This window comes from Hemibagrus wyckioides, linkage group LG02 (genome assembly GCF_019097595.1).
Source record: "Hemibagrus wyckioides isolate EC202008001 linkage group LG02, SWU_Hwy_1.0, whole genome shotgun sequence".
In the NCBI taxonomy this organism is placed as follows: domain Eukaryota; kingdom Metazoa; phylum Chordata; class Actinopteri; order Siluriformes; family Bagridae; genus Hemibagrus; species Hemibagrus wyckioides.
Window position 1 is genome coordinate 10,422,708 of NC_080711.1, and position 25,215 is coordinate 10,447,922.

General features: G+C 40.1%; 4 protein-coding genes across 4 annotated transcripts in view; 1 reads left to right on the forward strand and 3 right to left on the reverse strand.

Moving 5' to 3' along the window:
- Positions 1 to 350: 350 nt before the first annotated feature.
- anks4b (ankyrin repeat and sterile alpha motif domain containing 4B) lies at positions 351 to 3,429 on the reverse strand. The gene is made up of 2 exons (XM_058417913.1): positions 3,174 to 3,429; positions 351 to 1,685 (listed from the first exon to the last, which is right to left on the reverse strand). The coding sequence occupies exons 1-2, from the start codon at positions 3,332 to 3,334 to the stop codon at positions 614 to 616; spliced, it is 1,233 nt and encodes a 410-aa protein (XP_058273896.1). The 5' UTR covers positions 3,335 to 3,429; the 3' UTR covers positions 351 to 613.
- A 2,486-nt stretch (positions 3,430 to 5,915) lies between these two features.
- On the forward strand, positions 5,916 to 13,209 carry slc25a17l (solute carrier family 25 member 17-like). The gene is made up of 9 exons (XM_058417354.1): positions 5,916 to 6,168; positions 7,464 to 7,524; positions 7,681 to 7,747; positions 8,195 to 8,349; positions 8,626 to 8,742; positions 9,140 to 9,285; positions 9,359 to 9,454; positions 9,538 to 9,620; positions 12,798 to 13,209. The coding sequence occupies exons 1-9, from the start codon at positions 6,094 to 6,096 to the stop codon at positions 12,943 to 12,945; spliced, it is 948 nt and encodes a 315-aa protein (XP_058273337.1). The 5' UTR covers positions 5,916 to 6,093; the 3' UTR covers positions 12,946 to 13,209.
- dxo (decapping exoribonuclease) lies at positions 13,182 to 21,647 on the reverse strand. Its single transcript, XM_058417342.1, has 6 exons — positions 20,862 to 21,647; positions 19,090 to 19,316; positions 18,476 to 18,695; positions 18,248 to 18,383; positions 17,558 to 17,652; positions 13,182 to 15,533 (listed from the first exon to the last, which is right to left on the reverse strand). The coding sequence occupies exons 1-6, from the start codon at positions 21,263 to 21,265 to the stop codon at positions 15,389 to 15,391; spliced, it is 1,227 nt and encodes a 408-aa protein (XP_058273325.1). The 5' UTR covers positions 21,266 to 21,647; the 3' UTR covers positions 13,182 to 15,388.
- Positions 21,648 to 23,115: 1,468 nt separating this feature from the next.
- pitpnc1a (phosphatidylinositol transfer protein cytoplasmic 1a) overlaps positions 23,116 to 25,215 on the reverse strand; it is a 64,177-nt gene continuing 62,077 nt past the window's right edge. Inside the window, exon 10 of the mRNA XM_058374661.1 lies at positions 23,116 to 24,502. Coding sequence (XP_058230644.1) covers positions 24,189 to 24,502 — 314 coding nt within the window. The 3' untranslated portion in view covers positions 23,116 to 24,188. The remainder of the gene's footprint in view (positions 24,503 to 25,215) is intronic.

Here is a 25,215-nt window from a genome sequence, read left to right on the forward strand (position 1 = left end):
GGTGTGTAAAGTGCACTTGAGCAGGGGAAACGAATGTTTTATAGTCTTGCTATAATGTGGGTGTCCAGTTTTCTTTCCATATGAAAACACAAAGGCTTCTTCTTAAGGAGTCATTTAATGTGCTATAGATACAGTAGGTTATGAACCCCATATGACTCCCATATGACAAGCATGGATATCTGGTGAATTATATGCAATTGTTACTCATAAAAGGGCAAATGTCAGCTGTACATGATCAAGTGAAATTTTATATAATTGAACATGTTAATTCTTACATTTGAAGAACTTGATATAACTAATAACATGTGGATTCTATTTCAGACCAAAAAAACAGGCTTAAAATATTTTATAAAAGGTAGCTTTATTTGCAAACAATTTCTAATGGAAAATCTTATTCACAGTAATATGTCTATTAAAGTCACTGAATAGATGATAGGAATTTTTTGGTACGTATTATAGACAATCATTTCAAAATTTCTAGTCTTATGTTCTAAAATTACTGAAGTGACAGGCAAAGATTGGGAAGAATACAATTTCTTCACATTTCACTTTACAATATTGTACAGCCGAGCATCTTTGGAAGTATTCAGAACAAGTTTGAATATATTTGGTGTTACAGATAGGTGTCCTTCATTACACCAGGTTGCTCCAGAGCAACCTTTCTTCTAGCTGTTGCTTCCAGAATTTTCTTGCGAGGCCCAAGCTGGATTCGGATGCCTTTTAGATCATCGTCTGAGCAGAGCATGAGGGCTTCCAGATCTAACTTCTCTCGGATAAACACAGGGGCAAAGTCTAGTAGGTTTACAGAGGACAGGAAGGAATGCAGGGGTGAAGTCTCCTCATCTTCATCCAATCCAATCTCATCCTGGTTCCAAGGCAGTTGTGAATCCTCCTCTGCTTGGTCATCCAGTCCTGTGTCCTCTGCTTCAAACACCTCCTGGCGGACCAGGAAACCCAGGTCCTCTGTGTCACCAATAGGAAATTCATCTGGTTCGACACCCATTTCCATGGAGAAGTTCTTTCTGAAGACCATTTTTCCAAGGCCTGGTCTAATAAATAGAGATTCTTCAGCCTGATCTGCGTCGTCTTCTTCTTCATCTTCAAATTCACCAATCTGAGCTTCATCCTCTTCAATTTCATCCTGCTCATTGAAGACATCTTCTAATCCTGCATTATCTCCTGTTCCGTTCTCTGTCTTTTTCGACAGGGTGTCCTTCTTTCCAAACTTGCGCTGAAGAGTTCCTTTAATGGACCCAAATTTGTTGGAAGCAATGAGCTGGTTTAAGTTGTTTGTGGTTCCGGTGCTAGATGAAAAACTTGGCTTGGCTTCAGAGACAGAGCCTCCACTGCCACCGTACATCTTGTCCATCTTACTCTGGTGCCTTTGTTTGACTTTCTCACACTCCTTCACCTTTTGTTTTGCATCTTTGGCCGCTTGTTTCTTCAAGTTTGCCACATGTTTGGGGTTCTGTATCGTCTGCTGGGAAGCAGCGTTGTCTAGGAAGCGGACGCAGTTCATATGATCTCGAGATGCCGCAACGTCCATAGGTGTGTGGAAATCATTATCCAGTGCGAAGAGATTGGCTTTAAAGTTCACCAGGAAGCTCAGTATGTGCATATAACCATTGGAGGCTGCATGGTGTAAGGGTGTGTTTCCCCAGATGTCGCTCTTGTTGGGGTCTCCACTGCAAAGAAAATCAAATCAGAATCAGCAGTTTATTCACCAAACTACTGGGAGATATACACATAAAGCTAAGAAGGCTTCCTTGCTGCAGATGGTTCTATGAAACATCTAACATTCATGCAGAGCCTTAACATTACGCTGAAGTCACACAGATATATCAGAAAGTATATTAATACATTTGAGGAGTTAAATTCTACTTAAGGACCATGAACATTTACCTAAAAGATATAGGGTTGTGCTTTGTCCCACTAGTGCTAAGGAGTTTCTAGTAGTCACATGTGGTCAATAGTTTTACTACATTAAACCCACACCTTGTTAATTAGCCATGAAGGGTTTAATAATCTAGCCAGACTTTCCTTACCATCTCTTACCAGTTTTATTATATAACTGCATGCTATACACATCCTAACATTCCAGGAAGAGTCTCTGCCATCTGCTTTATTACAGTCAGACTATATATAGTGTGACTAAGGTGCAATATAATAAGTTACACTTTAATCCATTATGAGAAATAGTCCACATTTATGCTCCAACTATGCACATAACAACCCTGATTATAATCTATAACAGCACAGTTGTTAATGTCCTTCATGGGGAAAAAAAAAACCTTCATCCAAGTCTAAATTAATTTTTTCTAAAACTTTGAGTGCTTACATGAGAAGCTGAAAAATAAATGATAGTGATAATCGGCCTCCTAAAACATTTTCTGGGTTGTTTCTCATATTTTTTTAAGTACTGAAGATTTCTAAGTGATGGGAACTGCATGAAAACGGGGATGATAAAACAAATATAGTAAACCCCCAATATCCATATTGTGCAAGCTACAGAACATGAGGTTCAACCTTTACAGAATTAATTTGCCTTGTTAAATGCTTGGGATGTACCGTTGGAAATAAAAAGAAAATGTCGAAGGTTAAAAGAATGAAAAATGATTTGGATTAGACAGTTTTGTCCAGGGTGTAGCCAGGTTTGGTTGTAAAAGTTTACAACCTGCAAACATTTTAGATGAAGAACGTGTAATCATAACAACCTTTGCTCCAAAGTCATATATAGATATGTGGAACGCTAAAACACGAACAGCAACAAATTTATTTCACAGTGTAAACAGGTAAATATAGTTTATAGATACTTTAAGCTAAAGAAGTGAATGTCAAAGACTTGTCTCTTTATTAAATATAAATATAGAATGAATAGAAATTATAATCAGTGGATTCAATTCACTAAAACATTCCATTCAATATAATATCAGTAGCCTCAGAAGACAACACTGGTTATTAATGAGTGAGGCTCTTTATTCATTCTTTCATTCATCTGTCTGTCTGTCTTTCTTTCTATTGCACAAGAACCAAATCTTTTATTAGAATATCCAATTAATAGACAGCTTGGTTTGTTTAGTCCAACGAAAATTGGCCAAGTATAAAGTAAGGATTTGCAATTAATTCTCTCCAGAAACGTTCCCAAAAGGAAACAGCAGAAAATAAAACCTCACCCTCTGCTGCAGATGAGCTGCAGTGCCTCTAAACGGCCATGATACGCGGCCCAGAGAGTCGGGGTCATCCCATCATCATCCGGAGTGTTCAGATCTTTCCTAGTGGCCTCCTTCAACAGATCCAAATTACCATCAATGGCTGCCTTATGATATCTAGACATGGCTGTGTTAAATATATTAGTCCTATATCTAGTTATAGACGAGATTTAGCAGTTCTAGAAGAGCATTTTCAGCCCTCTGCTAGTCTCTTCTTCTTTGTTAGGCAGAAAGGAGAAGTGAGAGCAGATAAAAAAGAGCATATGGCGCATCATTACCACTCAGTGGGGCAATAAACCAAAGTCCATTGTGTTTGCTGTGTGTGTTCATGATGCTGGTTGGTTGATTAGGAAAAGTACTAAAATTAGCTTGTGAGACGATGGTACAACGAGCACTATTGAATTTATCCCACAGAGTATAGCTTGAAACATCGTTTACATTCCATAGTATCAATATACACTGACCAGGCATAACATTATGACCACCTGCCTAATATTGTGTTGGACCCCCTTTTGCTGCCAAAGCAGCCCTGACCCGTCATGCACTGTGTATTCTGACACCTTTCTATCAGAACCAGTATTAAAGTCTTCAGCAATTTGAGCAACAGTAGCTCATCTGCTGGATCGGATCACACGGGCCAGCCTTCGCTCCCCACATGCATCGATGTTCCTTGGATGCCCATGATCCTAGCCATCTAGCCAGCTTGTAGAAAACAGTTTAGGCAAAATTGTTTATAAGGAAGAATCCTTTATATTTCCTGTTTGCCCAGCATTACCCAGTCTTCAGCCCAAAGACCAAACAGATGGTAGAGTCAGAATTTGTTGCCATCATAATGGACCCAACCTGCTTTGTTTCAACAGTCCAGGCTGGTGGAGGTGTTTTCTTGGCAAACTTTGGGCCTCTTAACACCAGTGAATCATTGCTTGAATGCCACAGCCTGTTTGAGTTTTGTTGATGACTATGTGTATCTCTTCATGGCCAAAATTTACCATCCTCTAATGGCTAATTCCAGCATGATGATGCATTGTGTCACAAAGCAAAAGTTTCATGATCCCTAGGTTTCATGAACATGACAATGAGTTCAGCTTTCTTCTCAGTCACCGGATCTAAATCCTTTATGAATCAGATGATTTAAAGTGAGAAATTATGAGATGCAATCATATCAACATGGACCAGAATCTCAAAGGAATGTCTGCAACATTTTGTGGAATCCATGCCATAAAGATTTGCGGCTATTTTGAGAGCAAAGTAAGGCCCTACCCAGTGTTAGGGTTATAATGTTCTTAATAAAGTGCTCTGTGAGCTTACATTGCTATACACTGTATAAGCACATGTATTATCATTTGTACATATAATACATAGATATTATTGAAAATATACACAGTAAGTGTTAAGTAGTTAGTGTTGTTCATCTTGGGCTTTTTTTTCCAGCCAGGGGCTTTGTCCATCTACAGGCTTCTGTCCATGGTGGGACTTCTATCAACCTGGGAGATTTGCCCATTATAGGAACTGCCCATTAAGTAGGCTTTTGCCTGAACAGGGCCTTCATCTGTCATGGGATATCTGCTAGTCATGGGTCATCTGGTGGGGGCTTCTGCCTTGGCAGGAGAATTATCTGTTTTGAGGCTTTGGACATAATTTTTATTGTTGAAAACTGTGATATACAAGCAAAATCATTATAATATTTACAGTACGAATAAATTCCATAAATAATTACTCAATAAATGTCCAAAAATTGTTTCAAAACTTTCCAAAATTTAAAGAAGGAAAGAGAACGCTACGAATGATTAAAAAAAATACATAACATGCAATGGTTTATGTAATTACTATTATCTTATATATCTAATTTTCAAAAGATTATGTAATTAATACCAAAAGTCTAAACACCAAATTGAATATACACTATATTGGCAAAAGTTTTGGTACACCCCTCCAACTCATTGAATTCAGATGTTGTTTTTCAGGGGTTGGGATGAATTAGAGAGGAGACTGAGAGCCAGGGCAAAACTGTGATGTCTGCCTTTATATGCACATGAATGTAATATGGAGTTGACCTGCCCTTTGCAGCTATAACAGCTTCAACTCTTCTGGGGAAGGCTTTCCACAAGGTTTAGGAGTGTGTTTATGGGAATTTTTTTACCATTCCTCTAGAAGAGCATCTGTGAGGTCAGGCACTGATGCTGTATGAGAAGGCCTGGCTCATAGTCTCTGCTGTAATTTATCCCAAAGGTGTTCTATCAGGTTGAGGTCAGGACTCATCCATGTCTTTATGGACCTTGCTTTGTGCACTGGTGTGCAGTCATGTTGGAACAAGAAGCGGTCATCCCCAAACTGTTCCGACAAAGTTGGGAGCATGAAATTGTCCAAAATGTATGCTGAAGCATTAAGAGTTCCTTTCACTGGAACTAAGAGGCCAAGCCCAACCCCTGAATTCAATGATTTGGAGGGGTGTCCCAAAATTTTTGACAATATAGTGTATACTGTGTATATATATATATATATATATATATATATATATATATATATATATATATATATATATATATATATATATATGCACCTTATGGAAACCTTGTGAACCTTATTATTTAAATAAATAAGCACGGACCTGGCAACACCGAGATGTCTCCTATCGTTTGTAGTACCGCATCCCCTGATGTTTGTCCTCCAACCTCCAGAGGGAAGAGAAGAGCAGCTGCACCACGGGTCTCTCCCACGAGCAATCACACGGAAGTTCTCTGAAAGTGGTCAGTGTTGTATTTTGACCGTCATTATAGTGCGTGACAGTGATGTGAAGAGAGTCTGAAGTCTGTCGTCCCTGCTTTCCTGCTTCATCTATTAACATACATTTCAATCAGCTGTTATTAAGAGTGAAGAAGCAGACATGGCTTCTAATGGCGGCTCTTTGGACGGTCTTCTGTCCTATGAAACACTTGTGCATGCAGTAGCCGGCGCGATGGTAAGAGAACTGGACACTGCACCTGTAACACCTGTAGTTAGTTTCACTAGGACCTAAATCATGGTTTATTTATAGTTTTCCACAAAGCAAGCCGGACTGAGTGTGTATAAGAGATAAGAGTATGAATTGACACTTAGATAGAAGGTATTGTCATTGTATTGGCTATGCTGAGTGACCGTGCTGCACGAGCCATGTAAAGTGCCTTTCAGGGGAAAGTAGGTAATAAATGCCGCCAGATGACGTCACGAGCACTCACTCACTCACTCAGGTTATTTACATGATTTAACTGTATTTATAAGAGTTGTGTTTGCTAGTTAGGTAACTGCTTCTTATCTTTTTAATTATTCATTCGTTCCTGTTCCAGATACTGGGAACACTGGAAATACACTCTTGAACGGACACCAGTCCGGGCACTATATACACATACATAGACACTGACCGGGGCATCTGTCCGTAGTAGGATTCCTGCCCAGCTGAGGGCTTTGTCTGTCACAGGACTTCAGCCGTTTAAGTGAGACGTACACATTCTGAGTTTGAACAAGGTTTAATAAGAATTTTGATCTAATTTTAACATGACAGCTTGGCATTTGCCTAATTTTGGGGGTGAGAGGATAATGGGGAAACTCATATGAAGACAGGGAGAGCGTGCACAGAAGCACAGGATCGAACCTGGAGCTTCGAGGTGGCAACACTACCTGCTGCCTCTTGTCATATACTAATTTGCATATGCATTGCATGATCATTTGCATATCAAAGCATGTTAGATAAAAGTAGAAAGATCTTCAGAAGACACTCAGAATGGAAGAATAGAAATAGGCATGTAGTTTACAAGTGGAGTAAGTCACTTGTGCATGGGAATGTATGGACAAACAGTGATCAGTGGCTGATCGCTGGGAATATAAAGCCAGCATTTATACTGTCGTTGAGTCGACCGGACCTGATCTCTAAACTCATGAACATTTGCTAAAAAATAAATCGTAATCAAATCTAGTAACAGCGAGGCTGGCAGCTCGGTTCAGAAAGCAGCTAGATTTAAGTAACACAAAGCAACATCACTGTTAATTATTTTATGCATAATTGCTGTAAATGATCTATTTCTGTTACAAGAAATAGTTTATTTTGTCTCTCTAGATTCAGTCTCTCAGTTCAGATATCAAGCTGAACCTATTGCTTCAACCTATTGACATCATTGCTGTTTTATTCATACTTGATCATCACACAAAGTCAAAATAAGTTAGTGAGATGCTCAAAATCTACAAAAACAAAGTTATTAAGCAGGTGTATGTGGTTGACAGGGCAGTGTGACAGCAATGACGGTGTTCTTCCCTCTGGACACAGCCAGAATTCGACTGCAGGGTGAGTTGATGGAAACAGTTTTATAGCTGACTTTTGTTGTTGGTGGGTGAATTCATGTTTGCTGTATTGGACATATATTATCATTTCACTGTATATAATAGATTTCACTCTGTGATTGTCTGCTTCACTGTGCGTGTCATATTGCTTGTGTTTCAGTGGACGAGAGCCGAAAGTCCAAATCCACTCCTGTCATCCTGGCTGAGATTGCAAAAGAAGAGGGCGTGTAAGTTGTCCACACTTTTGTAGGGGGACTAAGTGTTAGCTTGCATGTGGTTGGAAAAAGAATTACTTACATTAAATGGTAGATAGTGTTATTTAATGTAACAGTATAAGGGAACTACTTAAGCTAGCTTTTGCCCACTGTGAGGCTTCTGCTTCATCCAGGGGCTTCATCCACTGTGGGGCTTCTGCTCATCCAGGGGCTTCTGCCCATTCAGGGGCTTCATCCACTGTGGGGCTTCTGCCTAACCAGGGACTTTGCCCATTCTGGGTCTTCTGTCCTGCTTGAGGCTTTTTTTATTTTTATTTTTTATTTTTATTTTTTTATTTTTATTTTTTTATTTTTATCTTGTGGTGTGCTATATAACATGATACCTACTAATTTATATTTAATGATATAAATTGTACATTTTCGTGTAAAAAGTATTTTTTATTCTCTTTGCTCATACAGAATGTCTCTCTATCGTGGTTGGTTTCCTGTAATCTCTAGTCTCTGTTGTTCCAACTTCGTCTATTTCTACACATTTAACTCCCTGAAGCGGCTGATGGTTCTGGAAAAAGGGCAGTCCAGGCCTGGCAGAGACCTTGTCATGGGCTTTATCGCAGGTAAACACTGCACTTCTTCTTCTGCTTCTCCTACTCAGCATTTCAGTTTTTCATATATTCATGTAACAGACACACAACATTAGTTAGTCTTCATTAGCTTGCTTCATTAGCATATTAATAAAACCAGCCATAGTCTTTCAAATGAGTGTTTTGTTACATGTTGCTGTTTCAGATCTAAGCGGAAAATAGTGAGTTGTGAACGAATGTGATGAAATCAAAACGTAGTTGGATATTTTTTGCTTTCAAGGAATCATATTGTTCTGGTGTTTGCTGTAGGGACTGTGAACGTGCTCCTGACTACACCCATGTGGGTGGTGAACACTCGGCTGAAGCTACAGGGAGCAAAATTTCGGAACGAAGACCTCCAGCAGACCCACTACAAGGGCATTTTTGGTCAGTCCGAAGAGCACACACCACCTCTTCCCTAATCACAACCACTGAGGTACAGCTGGTCACTAGATTCATAAAGAAATAAATGAAACACGATAGAGCTATTATACTCCAATTTCTTCCTGTAACAGCAAGTCAGCAAGCGTGTTCTTCCCCTTAAACCACAGCATTTAGGCAACAATTAAAAGAAAAAAGGTTACAGAGAAGTCCTTGGTTCTGAAGACCTTCCTGTTTTGTAAAACAAAGCACAGGCAGTAGAGATTCCTTCCATAAATGTAGAAACTTCACCATATTAACAGTGCTACACACTTGACTATGGAAATGATAAGATTTTAAAAAATATCTTTGTCACAGGGAGCAGTGTATTTCAATAATGAATTCTTTCTTCTTTCTCTCTCAGACACTTTCTCCCAGATCATAGCTGATGAGGGGGTCGGAGCTCTGTGGAACGGCACGCTCCCGTCCCTGCTGCTGGTCTTCAATCCTGCAGTGCAGTTCATGATCTATGAGGCCATGAAAAGAAGGGCAGGGCAAAATGGACAGAAGGTGAGCATTATTTTTATTCTGGGCTTTGCTACTATTTCCTCAGTGTACACTGCTCATGCTTTTTGCTTTACAGATTTCATCCCTTCAGATCTTCATCATCGGAGCCATCGCAAAAGCTATTGCGACAACAGCCACTTATCCACTCCAGACTATTCAGGCCATTCTGAGGGTAAACACACTGTCTGTTTGTTTTTACTAGCACCAGATATGGGCCTACTTTGTCTAATGTTTAGTCTCTGTTCCCTTTGTCAGTTTGGTCAACACAAATCACAAGAGAAAGGGGGTTTACTGGGCAGCATGCGCAACCTGGTGAATTTACTAATGGACAGAATCAAGTAAGTTCAGTCTGAAATGCAAATAAAATATGTTTTTTTTTTAAGACTGAATACAGTGAATTTCTGCTTTTTATATAGAGTACAGTATATTGTAATAGAAGTATATACACCGATCAGGCATAACATTATGATCACCTGCCTAATATTGTCTTGGTCCCCCTTTTGCTGCCAAAACAGCCCTGACCTGTTGAGGCATGGACTTCACTAGATGTGCTGTCGTATCTGGCACCAAGATGTTAGCAGCAGATCCTTTAAGTCCTTAAAGCATACTTACAGGATACTTTTGAAAGATCTGCAGACCGGGAACACCCCACAAGAGCTGCAGTTTTGAAGATGCTCTGATCCAGTGGTCTAGCCATCACAATCTGACCCTTGTCAAACTCGCTCAAATCCTTACGCTTGCCCATTTTTCCTGCTTCTTACACATCAACTTTGAGGACAAAATGTTCACTTGCTGCCTAATATATCCCACCCACTAACAGGTGCCATGATGAGGAGATACTTCACCTGTCAGTGCTCATAATGTTATGCCTGATCGGTGTACTTTCTTTTGGAGAGGCAAGCTTTACTACAGTTTTCTACTAGCAAGACACAAGTCTCTCAAAAGTCAACTAATTGCATGTAGGAATTAACGTTAAGAGCGGTGAACTGAACAAATGGCGGACCGGGCTTTATTTGATCGCTTGCTTAGTAGTGCCAGATAGTGTCTGTCTAAAATATTTATGAATTATTTGTATAAGTGATTCAGATGTAATTTGAGCATAGGTTCTACAATCCTGTGCTGAGATCCAGGTCTACTGAAAGAGGATTTCCTTATTTTTATACAAGAATATATTTTATATAAGAAATAACCTGCATGTGTGTTCACCTGCATTCGTCAGTCCATGCATCTCTCTCTGAGATTCTCTTTAGGACACCATTTTTAAGAGCCAGTGTTGGATTGTAGGATTTCAGTATAATCAGCATTGCAGCCAGCAGATGAACTCATTAGATTTTGGAATTGGTCCAAACAGCAAGGTCAAATGTCTGAAATAATTTTTTAACAGTAAAAAACAAAAGCATAGCACTGTGCATGTTTTATAGCAGCCTTGAACAAATGAGTTGTCTAATGTCTACGTGGCTTATGTTTTTTCCTGTTAATCTGCTGAATCTGTTTAAACACGCCGGACCTCTGACCGCCATAGGAAAGAGAGGAAAATAATTTTCTTTCTCATGATCACCTTCAGCTTTATTTGTATAGAGATTTGAACATCATTTGAAAATGGATATTTTAGGTCCAGATTTTCTATCATTTGCACAACAACTAAAAGAATTTTAGCAGTTCTGACCATGTTTTCTAAATATTTTACTGTAGCAGTAGTAATAATCATCATAAATATTTGTCTAATGTTCTCTAAATCAAGCTTACACTATAGAGCCAAATGTTTGTGGACACCTGATCATCACTCAAGTGTGTGTTTGACATCCCGTTCCAGATTTTTGCTGTTATAGTGACCGCCACTGTTTTGGGAAGGCTTTCCATTACATTTTGAGGCGTGGTTGTGGGGATTTGCCCATTTAGCCACAAGAACATTAGTGAAGTCAGGTGAAGGCATCTGTGGTGCAGTTGGTGTTCCAGCTCATACCAAAGCTTTTCATTCATAGGCGTTGAAGTCACACAGTGTTCTTGCCATGCTGGAACAGGTTTGGGTTCAACCCCTTAGTTCCCCTGAAGGAAATTTGTAATGCGGCAACAAACAAAGACATTCTATACAACTGTGGCAACAGTTTGGAATAGAAACACATATACAGTAGGTGTGATGGTCAGATGTCCATAAATGTTTGACCATGTTGTAAACACTGCTAGGTTTTAATTTATATTAAAGAAGAAGTTCACTTCCAGAACAAAAATCAGCCAAGATGTTTCTTGTAAAAGAGATGAACTGATTTTTGGGTCATGCCTAGAAGCCACGCCCACTTTCTCCATATCACATACTCTCAACTGGACTTGACACACCTTTGCTTTCTTTCACAATAAATGTGGTCTCTTAAAGGAGAAGTTCACATCCAGAACAAAGATCTATAAATACTTTACTCCACCTCATCCAAGATGTTCATGTCTTTCTTTCTTCAGTCTTAAAGAAATTATGTTTTTTTAAGGAAAAAAATTTCAGGATTTTTCTCCATATAGTGGACTTCAATGGTGCCCACGAGTTTCAACTTCCGCAATGCAGTTTAAATGCAGCTTTAAAGGGCAAAGACCAAGGAAGTGCAAACACTCTACTAACATAAAGGTACATATAACTTTGTCATTCCACATGCAACAACTTCGGAGCGGTCTATCTTCACCACACTAGTAAACAGAGTCCTGTAGTTCCACCTACATCACACGTGACCTTTCGACGTGATTATGTAGTACGTGGCGTCGCGGATGCGCATCCCAGAGCTAGTGCTAGATGAGCTTTTGTGGTTTAAAAAGTATACAATTTTTAATTTTTCTAAGAAAATGACCGATCGTTTCGCTAAATAAGATCCTTCTTCTTCGGCTGGGATCATTTAGAGCCCTCTGAAGCTGCATTTAAACTGCATTATGGAAGTTCAAACTCTCTGGTACTATTGAAGTCCACTATATGGAGTAAAATCCTGAAATGTTTACGTCAAAAAACATAATTTCTTTACGACTGACGAAAGAAAGACATGAACATCTTGGATGACAAGGGGTTGAGTAAATTATGTATAGATTTTTGTTCTGGATGTGAACTTCTCCTTTAAGAGACCACATTTATTGTGAAAGAAAGCAAAGGTGTGTCAAGTCCAGTTGAGAGTATGTGATATGGAGAAAGTGGGCGTGGCTTCTAGGCATGACCCAAAAATCAGCTCATCTCTTTTTATACTGAAGTTTGGCAGGTCTTGTAAATCTACCGTAATCAGAGTAACCAACACTGGACACTGTGTAGTATCATGTAGGGATGAGTAAACCATTAAATTGCATCAGTGTATTTAACACGCAAGATGTTTGGTACCGTTACACGTAGATGTACTAGAACTGCCAGTTACTCTCTACGTACTCTCTGTTCTGTGTACAAACATTCACTTTTAGCCAGCTGCAGAAACTGAAAACAGATCGATCGGTTACGTAGATAAGAGTGTAGCTGTTTCCCTTCAAGTATAACACTCTCTTCCATATCTCTCTCACAGACGCAATGGAGTGCTCAGCCTGTACAAAGGTCTGGAGGCGAAGCTTCTTCAGACGGTGCTGACGGCAGCTCTCATGTTCATGGTTTATGAGAAGATCACTGCGGTCACCTTCAAAATGATGGGCCTCAATAAGAAGCTGAAGCATTAACCAGAGGTTAAGCCTTAAAACTAACCAGATTCAGCCTTTCCCTTTCAGTCGTCCCTTTACCAGTGCAGGGGCTCAGGAATCACAAAGCTCAACTCAAATGCCTTTTAATTGTTTAATCCACTCAGATTTTAGAAATGAGATTTTCTCTTTTAGCATGATTCTTAATTCTCTACAGTGAACACTGTATAACGTTATGAATTTATCTTGCTATAATTAGCGGTGCTAAAGTTTCCGGACTTTTTCCTCAGCATAACTAGTTTTTGCCCCACCGCCTCATAACCGTACATTAAATCGTACGTCCACATCAGGACACATGCTATTATTTTTCTCCACAATGCTGTGTGCAGTTTTTGCACAAGGCATAAAACAACGTGTTTTGGAATTTTCACTGGAAATGCTGAGCCCATATGCAAGAATGGGGGAAATTTGGGAAATTCCAGTCTTGCAGTTAATGTCTTACTCATTTTATTTAGTCGTCTTTAAACGGTCAGCTTTGTATTTTTTTTTGTTTACAACTATTGTTTTTAAAACAAACAAACAAAAAGAACACCACCACAGTTTTGCTAGCTTTATGTGGAAAGCAAAATGAGTCAGTTACTGATTCATGTGTCTGTATCATTCAGTTCTCTCTCAAATGTGAGAACTTACATCTCCATCCTGCGAGATGGACATTTGTTATTAACTGCACTGATTTGATGAATTTTAGGCGTTTACATGAGCTTAAACATTTAAAACCATTAGTGCTTTTTATTTTTATTATTTTTTGTGGGCAAGAGAACAAAAAAAAAAACCCCATACGTTCAGCTACGCCTTTTTTTGTTTTTGTCCATCAGCACATTAATTAGGTTAAAAAAAAAAAGTTTGCTAAAATTGTATGCAAATCTTCAACTAAAGTAATCCTTAAGGTGAATTCTATTCGGTTTATTTAGTACAGTATCGGTGGAAGTGTACTTTGTGAATTGCAGTGGTCAGTGTAACAGAATAATAACTACCTCTGATGCTGTAGCTTTGATTATTTATATACATCTAACTTATACAATGATTTTTTTTTTTTATCATTAAGAAATTAATATAAACATGTCTAGACAATTAAATGATGTCTGGTATATAATTCAGCTGAAATCACACTGTTTATTGACCACTTGTTTGTTCTTATTGACAGAATTGTCTGATTATAACAGTCTGTTTGTTAACACTGTGTCTGGTCTGCTGGAGTTGGAACAATGTAAACTAGTTTACACTTATAAAAAATTTAATAGTTGTGTAATAATTTCCTATATTCGTGCACTAATATTGCTAATTTAAATCTGGGCATGATGAAACTGGATATGGAACTCGATGGTATTAAAAAAGAAATGTGAGAGGGGAAAAACCTCTTGAAATGTGTATTTACTTTGGGTTAACACACATAAATCTGAATCTTTTTCAATGTGAAAAAGTGCCAGTGATGCTTGGAGAAGTGAAACTGCCGAAACCCAAATAATTAATTCTGTGACCCTATTCCAGATATGCCGAGTCAGGCGATTTTTAAATGACCTGGAGGACTGCTGAAAGTTTTCCAGCCACTGAAAGTGTTCGTTTATTGCTTTGTTTTCGTCTGTTTTTTTTATTTGACAGCTTATAAGAAATCTCAAACAATGAATACAATATCACACATTTTAAAAGTATAGCATAGAGTGATTAACATTTTCTGGTAGCAAAGCCAAACGAGTCAGACCCCAACACGGGAATAAAAATAGGCTTGTGCACAACAGACACCTTATTTTTGTACACCCATTAAAGTTTGGGAGTGTATTGATATCATCATTCGTCAACATGAACGAAGGGTTACCTTATGAATCTATATTGCATGGTACTGTGTGGAAGCAGGAAGGTTACAGGTACACTATATGGCCATCACACCGATATGAGGTTCTTTCCCAAACGGTAAAAAAAACACACTTGTCAAAAAAAGAATTAAGATTTCCCTTCACTGGAGATAAAGGTTGCATACCTTTTCCAGCATGACAATACCCCTGTGCACAAAGCAAGGTCCATTAAGACATAGTATGCAGAGGTTGGAGTGGAAGAGTCTTCATCCTCAACCCCAATGAACACCTTTGGGATGAACTGGAACACTGACTGCACTCCACACTTCCGCACTTGACATCAATGTCTGACCACACCTCTGACTTGGTGGCTGAATAAAACACAAATCCCCACAATCGTGCTCCAAAATGTAGTGGAAAGCATTCCCAGAAGAGTGAAGGCTATTATAAAAGCGCAGGGGGGATCCACTCCATGTTTATAGCTCATGAATTTGGATTAAGGACATGTGGGTGTGAAGGTCAGCTGTCCACATACTTTTGGGCATATAGTGTATGTTTGCATTTTTAGATCTATGTACAAAATTAAAAATGACGTTTTCAGACAAGAAAGTAATCCTTTTTGATTGACTACAGTCTTAAAGGTTAGGGTTTGAGACATGGTGGTGATGATGGCTTGCCATTTCCTTGAGATACCAGTCTGGAAGGAACGTATACTGGGAATCTCTGTGAATTGTGTAGGTCACGTCTCGATGTGGCTCCCATGCAAACAGGTAGACCAACCTGAAAGAAATATTGTTCAGCAGAATGCAGATTTGAGTAAATTCCAGGGATGAACATTCACATACATAAAGCAAGGTAGCACCTTTCACTAATTTCTGTAAGTGTTATTCTGTGGGAAGTACTGCATAGACTAGTATCAAATATTCCAGTTCCCGCCCACCAGTTGTATAAAATGACAAATTGTAAGTCGCTATGGATAAAAGCATCTGCCAAATGCCAGAAATGTAAATGTTCACTCTAAAAATTCCAACAAGAAGAAGTGCTGGCAAATGCACCTATTCAACTGAGAAAATTTTTCAAGGTGACCAATGACCTTGACCCCAGTGCTACAAATGTCTTTCACATTAGGCCAAGTTGTGTGATCTATATTTCAACATTTTAATGCAGCGTGGCATTACGTGGGTTTGATATTATAAGCCATAGAGCAGGAAACACATATACATATATATATATACACATATACATATACATTATATATATATATATATATATATATATATATATATATGTGTGTGTGTGTGTGTGTGTGTGTATATATATACACTATATTGCCAAAAGTATTCGCTCACCCATCCAAATAATCAGAATCAGGTGTTCCAATCACTTCCATGGCCACAGGTGTATAAAATCAAGCACCAAGGCATGCAGACTGTTTTTACAAACATTTGTGAAAGAATGGGCCGCTCTCAGGAGCTCAGTGAATTCCAGCGTGGAACTGTGATAGGATGCCACCTGTGCAACAAATCCAGTCGTGAAATTTCCTCGCTCCTAAATATTCCACAGTCAACTGTCAGCTGTATTATAAGAAAGTGGAAGTGTTTGGGAACGATAGCAACTCAGCCACGAAGTGGTAGGCCACGTAAAATGACGGAGCGGGGTCAGCGGATGCTGAGGCGCATAGTGCGAAGAGGTCGCCAACTTTCTGCAGAGTCAATCGCTTCAGACCTCCAAACTTCATGTGGCCTTCAGATTAGCTCAAGAACAGTGCGCAGAGAGCTTCATGGAATGGGTTTCCATGGCCGAGCAGCTGCATCCAAGCCATACATCACCAAGTGCAATGCAAAGCGTCAGATGCAGTGGTGTAAAGCACGCCGCCACTGGACTCTAGAGCAGTGGAGACGCGTTCTCTGGAGTGACGAATCGCGCTTCTCCATCTGGCAATCTGATGGACGAGTCTGGGTTTGGCGGTTGCCAGGAGAACGGTACTTGTCTGACTGCATTGTGCCAAGTGTAAAGTTTGGTGGAGGGGGGATTATGGTGTGGGGTTGTTTTTCAGGAGCTGGGCTTGGCCCCTTAGTTCCAGTGAAAGGAACTCTGAATGCTTCAGCATACCAAGACATTTTGGACAATTCCATGCTCCCAACTTTGTGGGAACAGTTTGGAGCTGGCCCCTTCCTCTTCCAACATGACTGTGCACCAGTGCACAAAGCAAGGTCCATAAAGACATGGATGACAGAGTCTGGCGTGGATGAACTTGACTGGCCTGCACAGAGTCCTGACCTCAACCCGATAGAACACCTTTGGGATAAATTAGAGCAGAGACTGAGAGCCAGGCCTTCTCGTCCAACATCAGTGTGTGACCTCACAAATGCATTTCTGGAAGAATGGTCAAAAATTCCCATAAACACACTCCTAAACCTTGTGGACAGCCTTCCCAGAAGAGTTGAAGCTGTTATAGCTGCAAAGGGTGGACCGACGTCATATTGAACCCTATGGATTAGGAATGGGATGTCACTTAAGTTCATATGCGAGTCAAGGCAGGTGAGCGAATACTTTTGGCAATATAGTGTATATACACATACATACATACATACATACATACATACATACATACATACATACATAGATAGATAGATAGATAGAAAGAAAACCCATTAGAATTCCATTTGAGACAACACTACCCTTCATACACTAGATGGTAGAGTACACGGTGTACAGTACATAATTCAGGACGCAACTAACGTATCGCTGCATTCACCCTCCAAAAAATTCATATCAAAAAATTCATATTCATCTCTACATACCTTGGATTATCCTCTTTTACAACAGATTTCACAAAGGATAGGAAATCGCTACAGAAGTTCATGCAGACTGTCGGCTTCCAGCAGTTGTGCTCTTTCTACATGAGAAACAGCAAGAAAATATTATACGCTGTGCATATATTATTTTGCATGTCATTTATCCATATACACCAATCAAGCATAATATTGTGTTGGTCCCCCTTTTTGCTGCCAAAACAGCACTGTGTATTCTGACACCTTTCTATCAGAACCAGCATTAAAATCTCTAGCAATTTGAACAGTAGTTTGTCTGTTGGATCGGATCACACGGGCCTTCTCTCCCCATGTGTATCACTGAGACTTGCCCGCCCATGACCCTGTCACTGGTTCACCACTGTTCCTTCCTTGGACCACTTTTGATAGATACTGACCACTGCAGACTGGGAACACTCCACAAGAGCTGCAGTTTTGGAGATGCTCTAATCCAGTCGTCTAGCCATCACAAGGTGGCCCTTGTCAAACTCCCTCAAATCCTTACGTTTGTCCATTTTTCCTGCTTCTAACACATCAACTTTGAGGACAAAATGTTCACTTGCTGCCTAATATATCCCACCCACTAACAGGTGCCATGATGAGGAGATAATCAGTGTTATTCACGTCACCTGTCCGTGGTCATAATGTTATGCCTGATCAGTATAATATAAGAACTCCTACCTTAATTAGTTGAGATATTTTTAAGACGTGGATGGTCTCTACAGACACCACTACACCATCATGGTCTCGGAATCCAGCAACTATACGTGGAACTCCTGGAAGAAACGACTGCGCCCACCACTTCAGCAGCTTATATCTGTGAGAGGAACATTGAAAGTGTTGTCTAAAAAACATCAGTGCTAAAAAAATGTTGGCTTGAATCTGTTTAAATTCAGGTTCAAAACGCACCTGTGAAAGTTACTGCGCTGCTTCGGGGTGCAGATTTCTGCTGAGGTCTTTAGTTCGACGTAGCAGGCCGGAGCTGGAGGAGCTCTGGGGTCTTTTTCTCGGCAATCCACTTCGCCGGAGAAGAGCAGCTTATGGTCTGCTAGGCGAGTCTGGACTACTGTGCAGAAAGCCTCGTTTGTGTTGACAACCCCTCCTCGGTCTGGGACACCATTCACATCATCTAGAAAAGATGGACACAACATTAGGAGCGAGAGCTGACGTCTTGCAGTCACTAGTTGAGAAGTAATAAAATAATCAGCTGAACACCAAACACCTTAGATCAGGGGAGTCCAATCTTATCCGCAAAGGGCCGGCAGGTTTTCATTCCAACTGAGCATTCACACACTGGCCCTTTCTGAATAAGATCGGACACCCCTGCCTTAGAAATATACAATAGAGTGTTGTATACAACAATATTTTTGATAAGCTTTGCATATTCACACACCAAGTCATGCATTCTTCCATACTTTGTATTGTAGTGTGCAAATAAGGGGAGCGTTTTTCATCAAAAGCTACATGTTATGGTAATTTCAGCACTTGTGTATGTATACTGAAAAGGTAAAACGATAGTATACCTGCACAGATGTACTGCTCAAACTTGTAGCCCCAGTACATCATCTCCTCATGCCTCTCTGTACGGTTCTCTCGGTTAACTCGGGCAGCCTCTGTCTCCACTTCGCTCATGTAAAGAGTCCCTCTGAACTTGGACACAGCCAGCAGCCATCCCTCCTGCGTCTCATACGGAGTGACCAACAGCTTGGTTAGGTGGCCTCGCCAAGTGACAAAGTCTACACCTAGTGTGCTGGAAATGAATGGGATTTAGTCACGCTGCACCTCAAAGTTCAATATTATGTTTTAAATATCTTCTGATTGATGCCAACATGACAGGCAGAGGGAACTTTTATATTAACAAATATCATAGGTTTTAGTTTCCTATTCCTGTCCAGTTTCTCAGAAATCAGCTCTGTCCCATCCACAAGAGTTGCTCACAAAATCAAGGTAGGTGTGAGGGGGTGAGATGAACTGTAATTTGTAAAGGGGAGTGCCTGTGTGCAGTTTTTCCGCCACATGAGACATTTTACTAGTCAATATATACCGATCAGGCATAACATTATGACCATCTGACTAATAATGTGCTGGACCCCTTCTCCTGCCAAAACAGCCCTAACCCATTGAGGCATGAACTCCACTAGATCCCTGATGTTGTGCTGTGGTATCTGGCACCAAGATGTTAGCAGCAGATCCTTTAAGTCCTCTAAGTTGCTCCATAGATCAGACTTGTTTGTCCAGCACATCCTACAAATGCTCGATTGGATTGAGATCTGGGGAATTTGAACACCTTCAACACCTTAAACTCATTATGGCATTCATTCCTGAACCATTTTAGCTTTGTGTCACGGTGCATTATCCTGCTGAAAGAGACCACAGCCATCAGAGAATACAGTTTCCATGAAAGTGTGTACATGGTCTGCAACAATGCTTAGGCAAGTGGTGCGTGTCAAAGTAACATCCACATGGATGGCAGAATCAAAGGTTTCCCAGCTGAACATCGCCCAAAGCATGACACTGCCTCCGCCAGCTTGCTTTCTACCCATAGTGCATCTTGGTGCCATGTGTTCCCCTGGTAAGCAACACACGCACCCAACCATCCACGTGATGTAAAAGAAAATGTGATTCATCAGACCAGACCACCTTCTTCCATTGCTCCATGGTCCAGTTCTGATGCTCACGTACCCATTGTTGCCATTTTCGACAGTGCATTGGGGTCAGCATGGGCACCCTGACTGGTCTGCGGCCCCATACACAACAAACTGTGATGCAGTGTGTATTCTGACACCTTTCTATCAGAACCAGCATTAACTTCTTCAGCAATTTGAACAATTTGATCAGACCACACGGGCCAGCCTTCGCTCCTCACGTGCATCAATGAGCCTTGGCCGCCCATGACCCTGCCTCCGGTTAACCACCGATCCTTCCTTGGACCATTTTTGAATAGAGACTGACCACTGCAGACCGGGAACACCCCACAAGAGCTGCAGTTTTGGAGATGCTCTGATCCAGTCGTCTAGCCATCACAATTTGGCCCTTCGTCAAACTCGCTCAAATCCTTACACTTGCCCATTTTTCCTGCTTCAACTTTGAGGACAAAATGTTCACTTGCTGCCTAATATCTCCCATCCACTAACAGGTGCCATGATGAGGAGATAATCAGTGTTATTCACTTCACCTGTCAGTGCTCATAATGTTATGCCTGATTGGAGTAGAAAACTGGTCTTCCAGGCATGCTTGCACATTAGTGTTGGATTTGACACATTTAGGAGAATTAAGCTAAGACTATTTCTCTCACCAGGAGGTTGAAGAAGAGGATGTGGAGCACAGTTTGGCTCGGTTTGTGACAATCCACCGCAGTACATGGTCAAGTTTCTCTTTGACCCCGTCATCTCTTTTAACGAAGCGGTCTCTGTAACCATCCCGCAGGTTGAAGTTGGGTTTTTTACCCGGGTCCACGTAGTAGCGCAGCTGCCTGGAGTCGTTAAAGAAGGCTCTTTCTGAGTCCAGAGAAAAGACCCCGATTTCCACAGGCTGTTTGTACTCAGGGAAGACGCGTTCATATAGCTGTGCTCGGGTACTCAGGGAGCGGGGGACCGGGGCCTCATCACCGGCTCGAAAGCGTTTGGGGCTGTAGGGCTCATTAAAGTCTCTGTCTCTTTTAGACTGACGCTGACTGCTGCCTCTAGCGTGACGATCCATGTCTCATATAAATGCTGCCTAGATAAAACATTTATTATTAAAGTTTTATTATTAATGACTGAATAACAATAATAACCAACTAGCGTGTCTGGTCATTAACTTTAACTAGTCCTGTATCTGTTATTCTATGTAATGTAATGCAGCTAGCAAGCTCGAGACCAAAACATAACATGCTAGTAACATGCTAGCTAGGTAACGTAAGACTGGTATTGCAGGTTTTTTATCACTAAATACATTGTATATTACAAAAATAATATATTACAATATTTCTTAAATAAAAAGCCTAGCCATGGTCAGAGCAACGGATAAATATCTAGCTTGCTATTTTGATTTTGGAGCGTCCTGGCTTGTGAATTCAGACCTCATCAGTCCGGTTTCAAAATAAAAGTCCCAAACGTAGACATTTCTCCACTATTGATTATAAACCCTGCTACAACACTAATATATATATATACATATATATATAATTTTTTTTTTTAATGTAATATCTAATACACACATGTACAGATTATCACATTTTCATACTCACCTGAAATATTTTTTTTATTTTTTATTTTTATTTTACTTAAACTAATTTCCAGGAGTTTAAGTACTTGGGGTCAACAGTCCAGAGTAATGGAGAGTGTGGGAAAGAGGTAAAGAAGCGAGTGCAGGCAGGTTGGAATTAGTGGAGAAAAGTGTTGGGAGTTCTGTGATAGAAAAATATCAGCGAGAATCAAGGGGAAGGTGTACAAGACAGTGGTGTGACTGGCCATCGTGTATGGTTTAGAGACGGTGTCACTGAGGAAGAGACAGGAGTCAGAGCTGGAGGTAGCAGAGCTGAAGATGTTGAGGTTCTCTTCAGGAGTGGCACGGTTGGACAGGATTAGGAACGAGTACATCAGAGGGACAGCTCATGTTGGATGATGGTTTGGGGGACAAAGTTAGGGAGGCCAGATTAAGATGGTTTGGACATGTTCAGAGGAGGGAGAGTGAGTATATTGGTAGGAGAATGTTGGACATGGAGCTGCCAGGCAGGAGACAAAGAGGAGGTATATGGATGTAATAGATGAGGATGTGAAGCAAGTGTTGAGGATGCAGAAGATAGAGATAGGTGGAGAGGGATGATTCGCTGTGGTGACCCCTGAGGGGAAAAGCCGAAAGAAGAAGAAGTAGTAGACTTAAACTAATTTCCATTTTCATAAAAAAAAGAAGTCTGAGTAAGTACTAAATATGCAACCTTACCCAAGTAAATAGGCTAAGTAATATGGCATATGGCAAAATCATATATATGCTGTATTTTAAGAATAAATTCTACCATGACCTTCAGTCTCTAACTTGGAAAGTAATATGACTGGCAGTATCGACGGTAAATAAGTCAAAATAAGCAAACAAATAATTCCCCTTTTTGCCATTTCATTTCCCATATCACAGCTAAAATGAAAAATACAATGAAATGTCTCTATTTACCAGTTTATTTTCCAACCCAGCCTGCATCATTTATGGCAAATGTAATCAAATAAATAGTAAAATAGTAAAAAAGATTTTCATCTACTTTATTAGCTGAATATGAAGGAAATGATAAAGCTAATAAAGAATATTTAGACTACATTCAAACAGGAAACCATTATTTTCTTCTTTTTGGCTGTTAATATCTTAATAGTCATTATTGTCTGTCGACATTATTGACTTTTATCATCTGTAAATCTCTTGTTGCCAAGTTACCATTAAATGCAAAACGATGATCACGAGGGAGCGAACGCTATTGACAGAATGAGCTGCAAGAGAGGGTCACCAGAATTATTTATATTTTGTCTGCTGCAATATGGATGGGAAAGCAACTGAAAGGTGAAGTAACTACACATCCAGGCGAGAGTTAAAGCTTTATTTTATTACCAGCTTTTTACATCAAAGAATTGATTTCATATGGCCATGTGCTTGATGCTGGCATCAGTTAGAAAAGAATGAAAGCGATTTTATGTGATCAATCTGAAAGCAACAAGCCATTTACATTCACAAAGTACACGTTGTCCAACAGCAAGCATTCCTTTTCACATGAAGAGTATACAGCATTCAAGACTTCCCAGAAAGCATTCCTTGGAAATAGGATTTTTCTATTTACATACAACAATGCACCACATACTGTTAAACCATGGAAATAGCATGGGAAATACAATATACTCAATTATCCTAAATGGTAACGTGTTAAAGGATAATAGGTGATGATTAATTAAAGATGATCATAAGATACAGTATATACAGAAACTTGGTAGTCCACATATCCAGCAATAGACAGAGACACAACAGTAGGTCCAGTGGTTTTCAGTGCTGATATTATTGTTAGGAATAAGGAACATTTTTTTTCTGCTTTGCAGAATCAGTCCATTCCTGAACAGGATTTTTATGAACTGTAGTAGTATATTTATTATAATACTCAGCAACCTTTATTTGTACTGGACAGCTGTGCCAATCCAGTCAATCAATCAATCAAAAAAACAAAACAAAAAAAACACCAGTATCTACTCAAAAGGACATTGATATGTTGAAAACTCTATTATTTTAGAAAGTGGATCAGGTTCTATTCCATTAAAAGCATTTACTTTGTACTGATTATTCCACCCCGAATAGCATACCCAGTCAGTTCATCTGAAATAACAAAACTACATTACTAGTAGTAGGAATAAAAAGAAAAACACAACTCCTGAGTTATTGTAAACTGTGAACTAAGTTTCTTTTGAAAAGCTGGAATGCACTTTTCAACAGCAGATAAGATCTCGACTGAACCTCTGTGTAGAGTAAAAGCTTGGCGAGGTTGGAAAGCCACTTTGCGTGTGTATTTGTGTCTCTCCTAGATTAAAACAGAGACTGGCTTGCTGTGTGTGTGTGCCTAGCAGACAGGTTTCTGACAGCTGCATTACTGAGCTTGGGCTCTTCCCTGGATGGGTCATTCAGGCTGACGTGAGCTGGAGCCCCAGGAGAAGAGGCTCGGCAGCCGATAGCCGGAGTCTCGTCTGGCCGGATCGGGGAGCGTGAGTGTCTCCGGCGCTGATTTCTTGCGCGGTCTATCTTTGGGCACAGAGAGGAAGTCCGGGGCTTCTGTGGAGAGCGGGGTGGATGGGGCACTGGATGGTCCGCTATGGGCGCATGATGGCAGGGGCGTCTCACTGATGTTGATGGCTGGGGGAAATGTACCTAGCTTCTTATTGGTGGCTTCCTGTGTGGCACGCTCGTACTCTCTCACCTCCTCCATTGTCATGTCTTTCGGTAGAGAGAAAACATTTCTCTGAGTCACACACACTCCATAAAGTTTTTATTTTGCAGAGAAATTAATAAATAAATGAAGAAAAAATAAATGAAGTGGAGATTAAGACAAGGACAGAGGAGAGAAAGGAAAAAAATGTAAGAACTACTGCAGATACAAATGGCCATTTTACTGCTAGCTGCTTCATAAGGTATTTAAAAACAGTCTGATTTGTTCAATCACTTCTAGATTTAGTAGAGATAGGTAATATATCACAAGAGGTGTGAAAATACATGTTAATGGGACGTATGCAGCAAGCAGGTGATGACATTAAAATGTAGTACACATTAAATTCTTTTCATCCACAGGTGATTAAAGTTTGTGCCACAAAACATGCTTTTATGTTTGTAATAAACTGAATTTAGTGATTCTACAAATATTATCCATTAATTTTAATAATGAAAGTACAAGTATTGTAAGTATATTATTATTCATTCACCCCTCCAAATCATTAAATTCAGGTGTTGTTTTTCAGGGGTTGGGTCTCGGCCCCTTAGTTCCAGTGAAAGGAACTCTTAATGCTTCAGCATACCAAGACATTTTGGACAATTTCATGCTCCCAAATTTGTGGGAACAGTTTGGGGATGACCCCTTCCCGTTCCAACATGACTGGACACCAGTGCACAAAGCAAGGTCCAAAAAGACATGGATGAGTGAGTTTGGTGTGGAG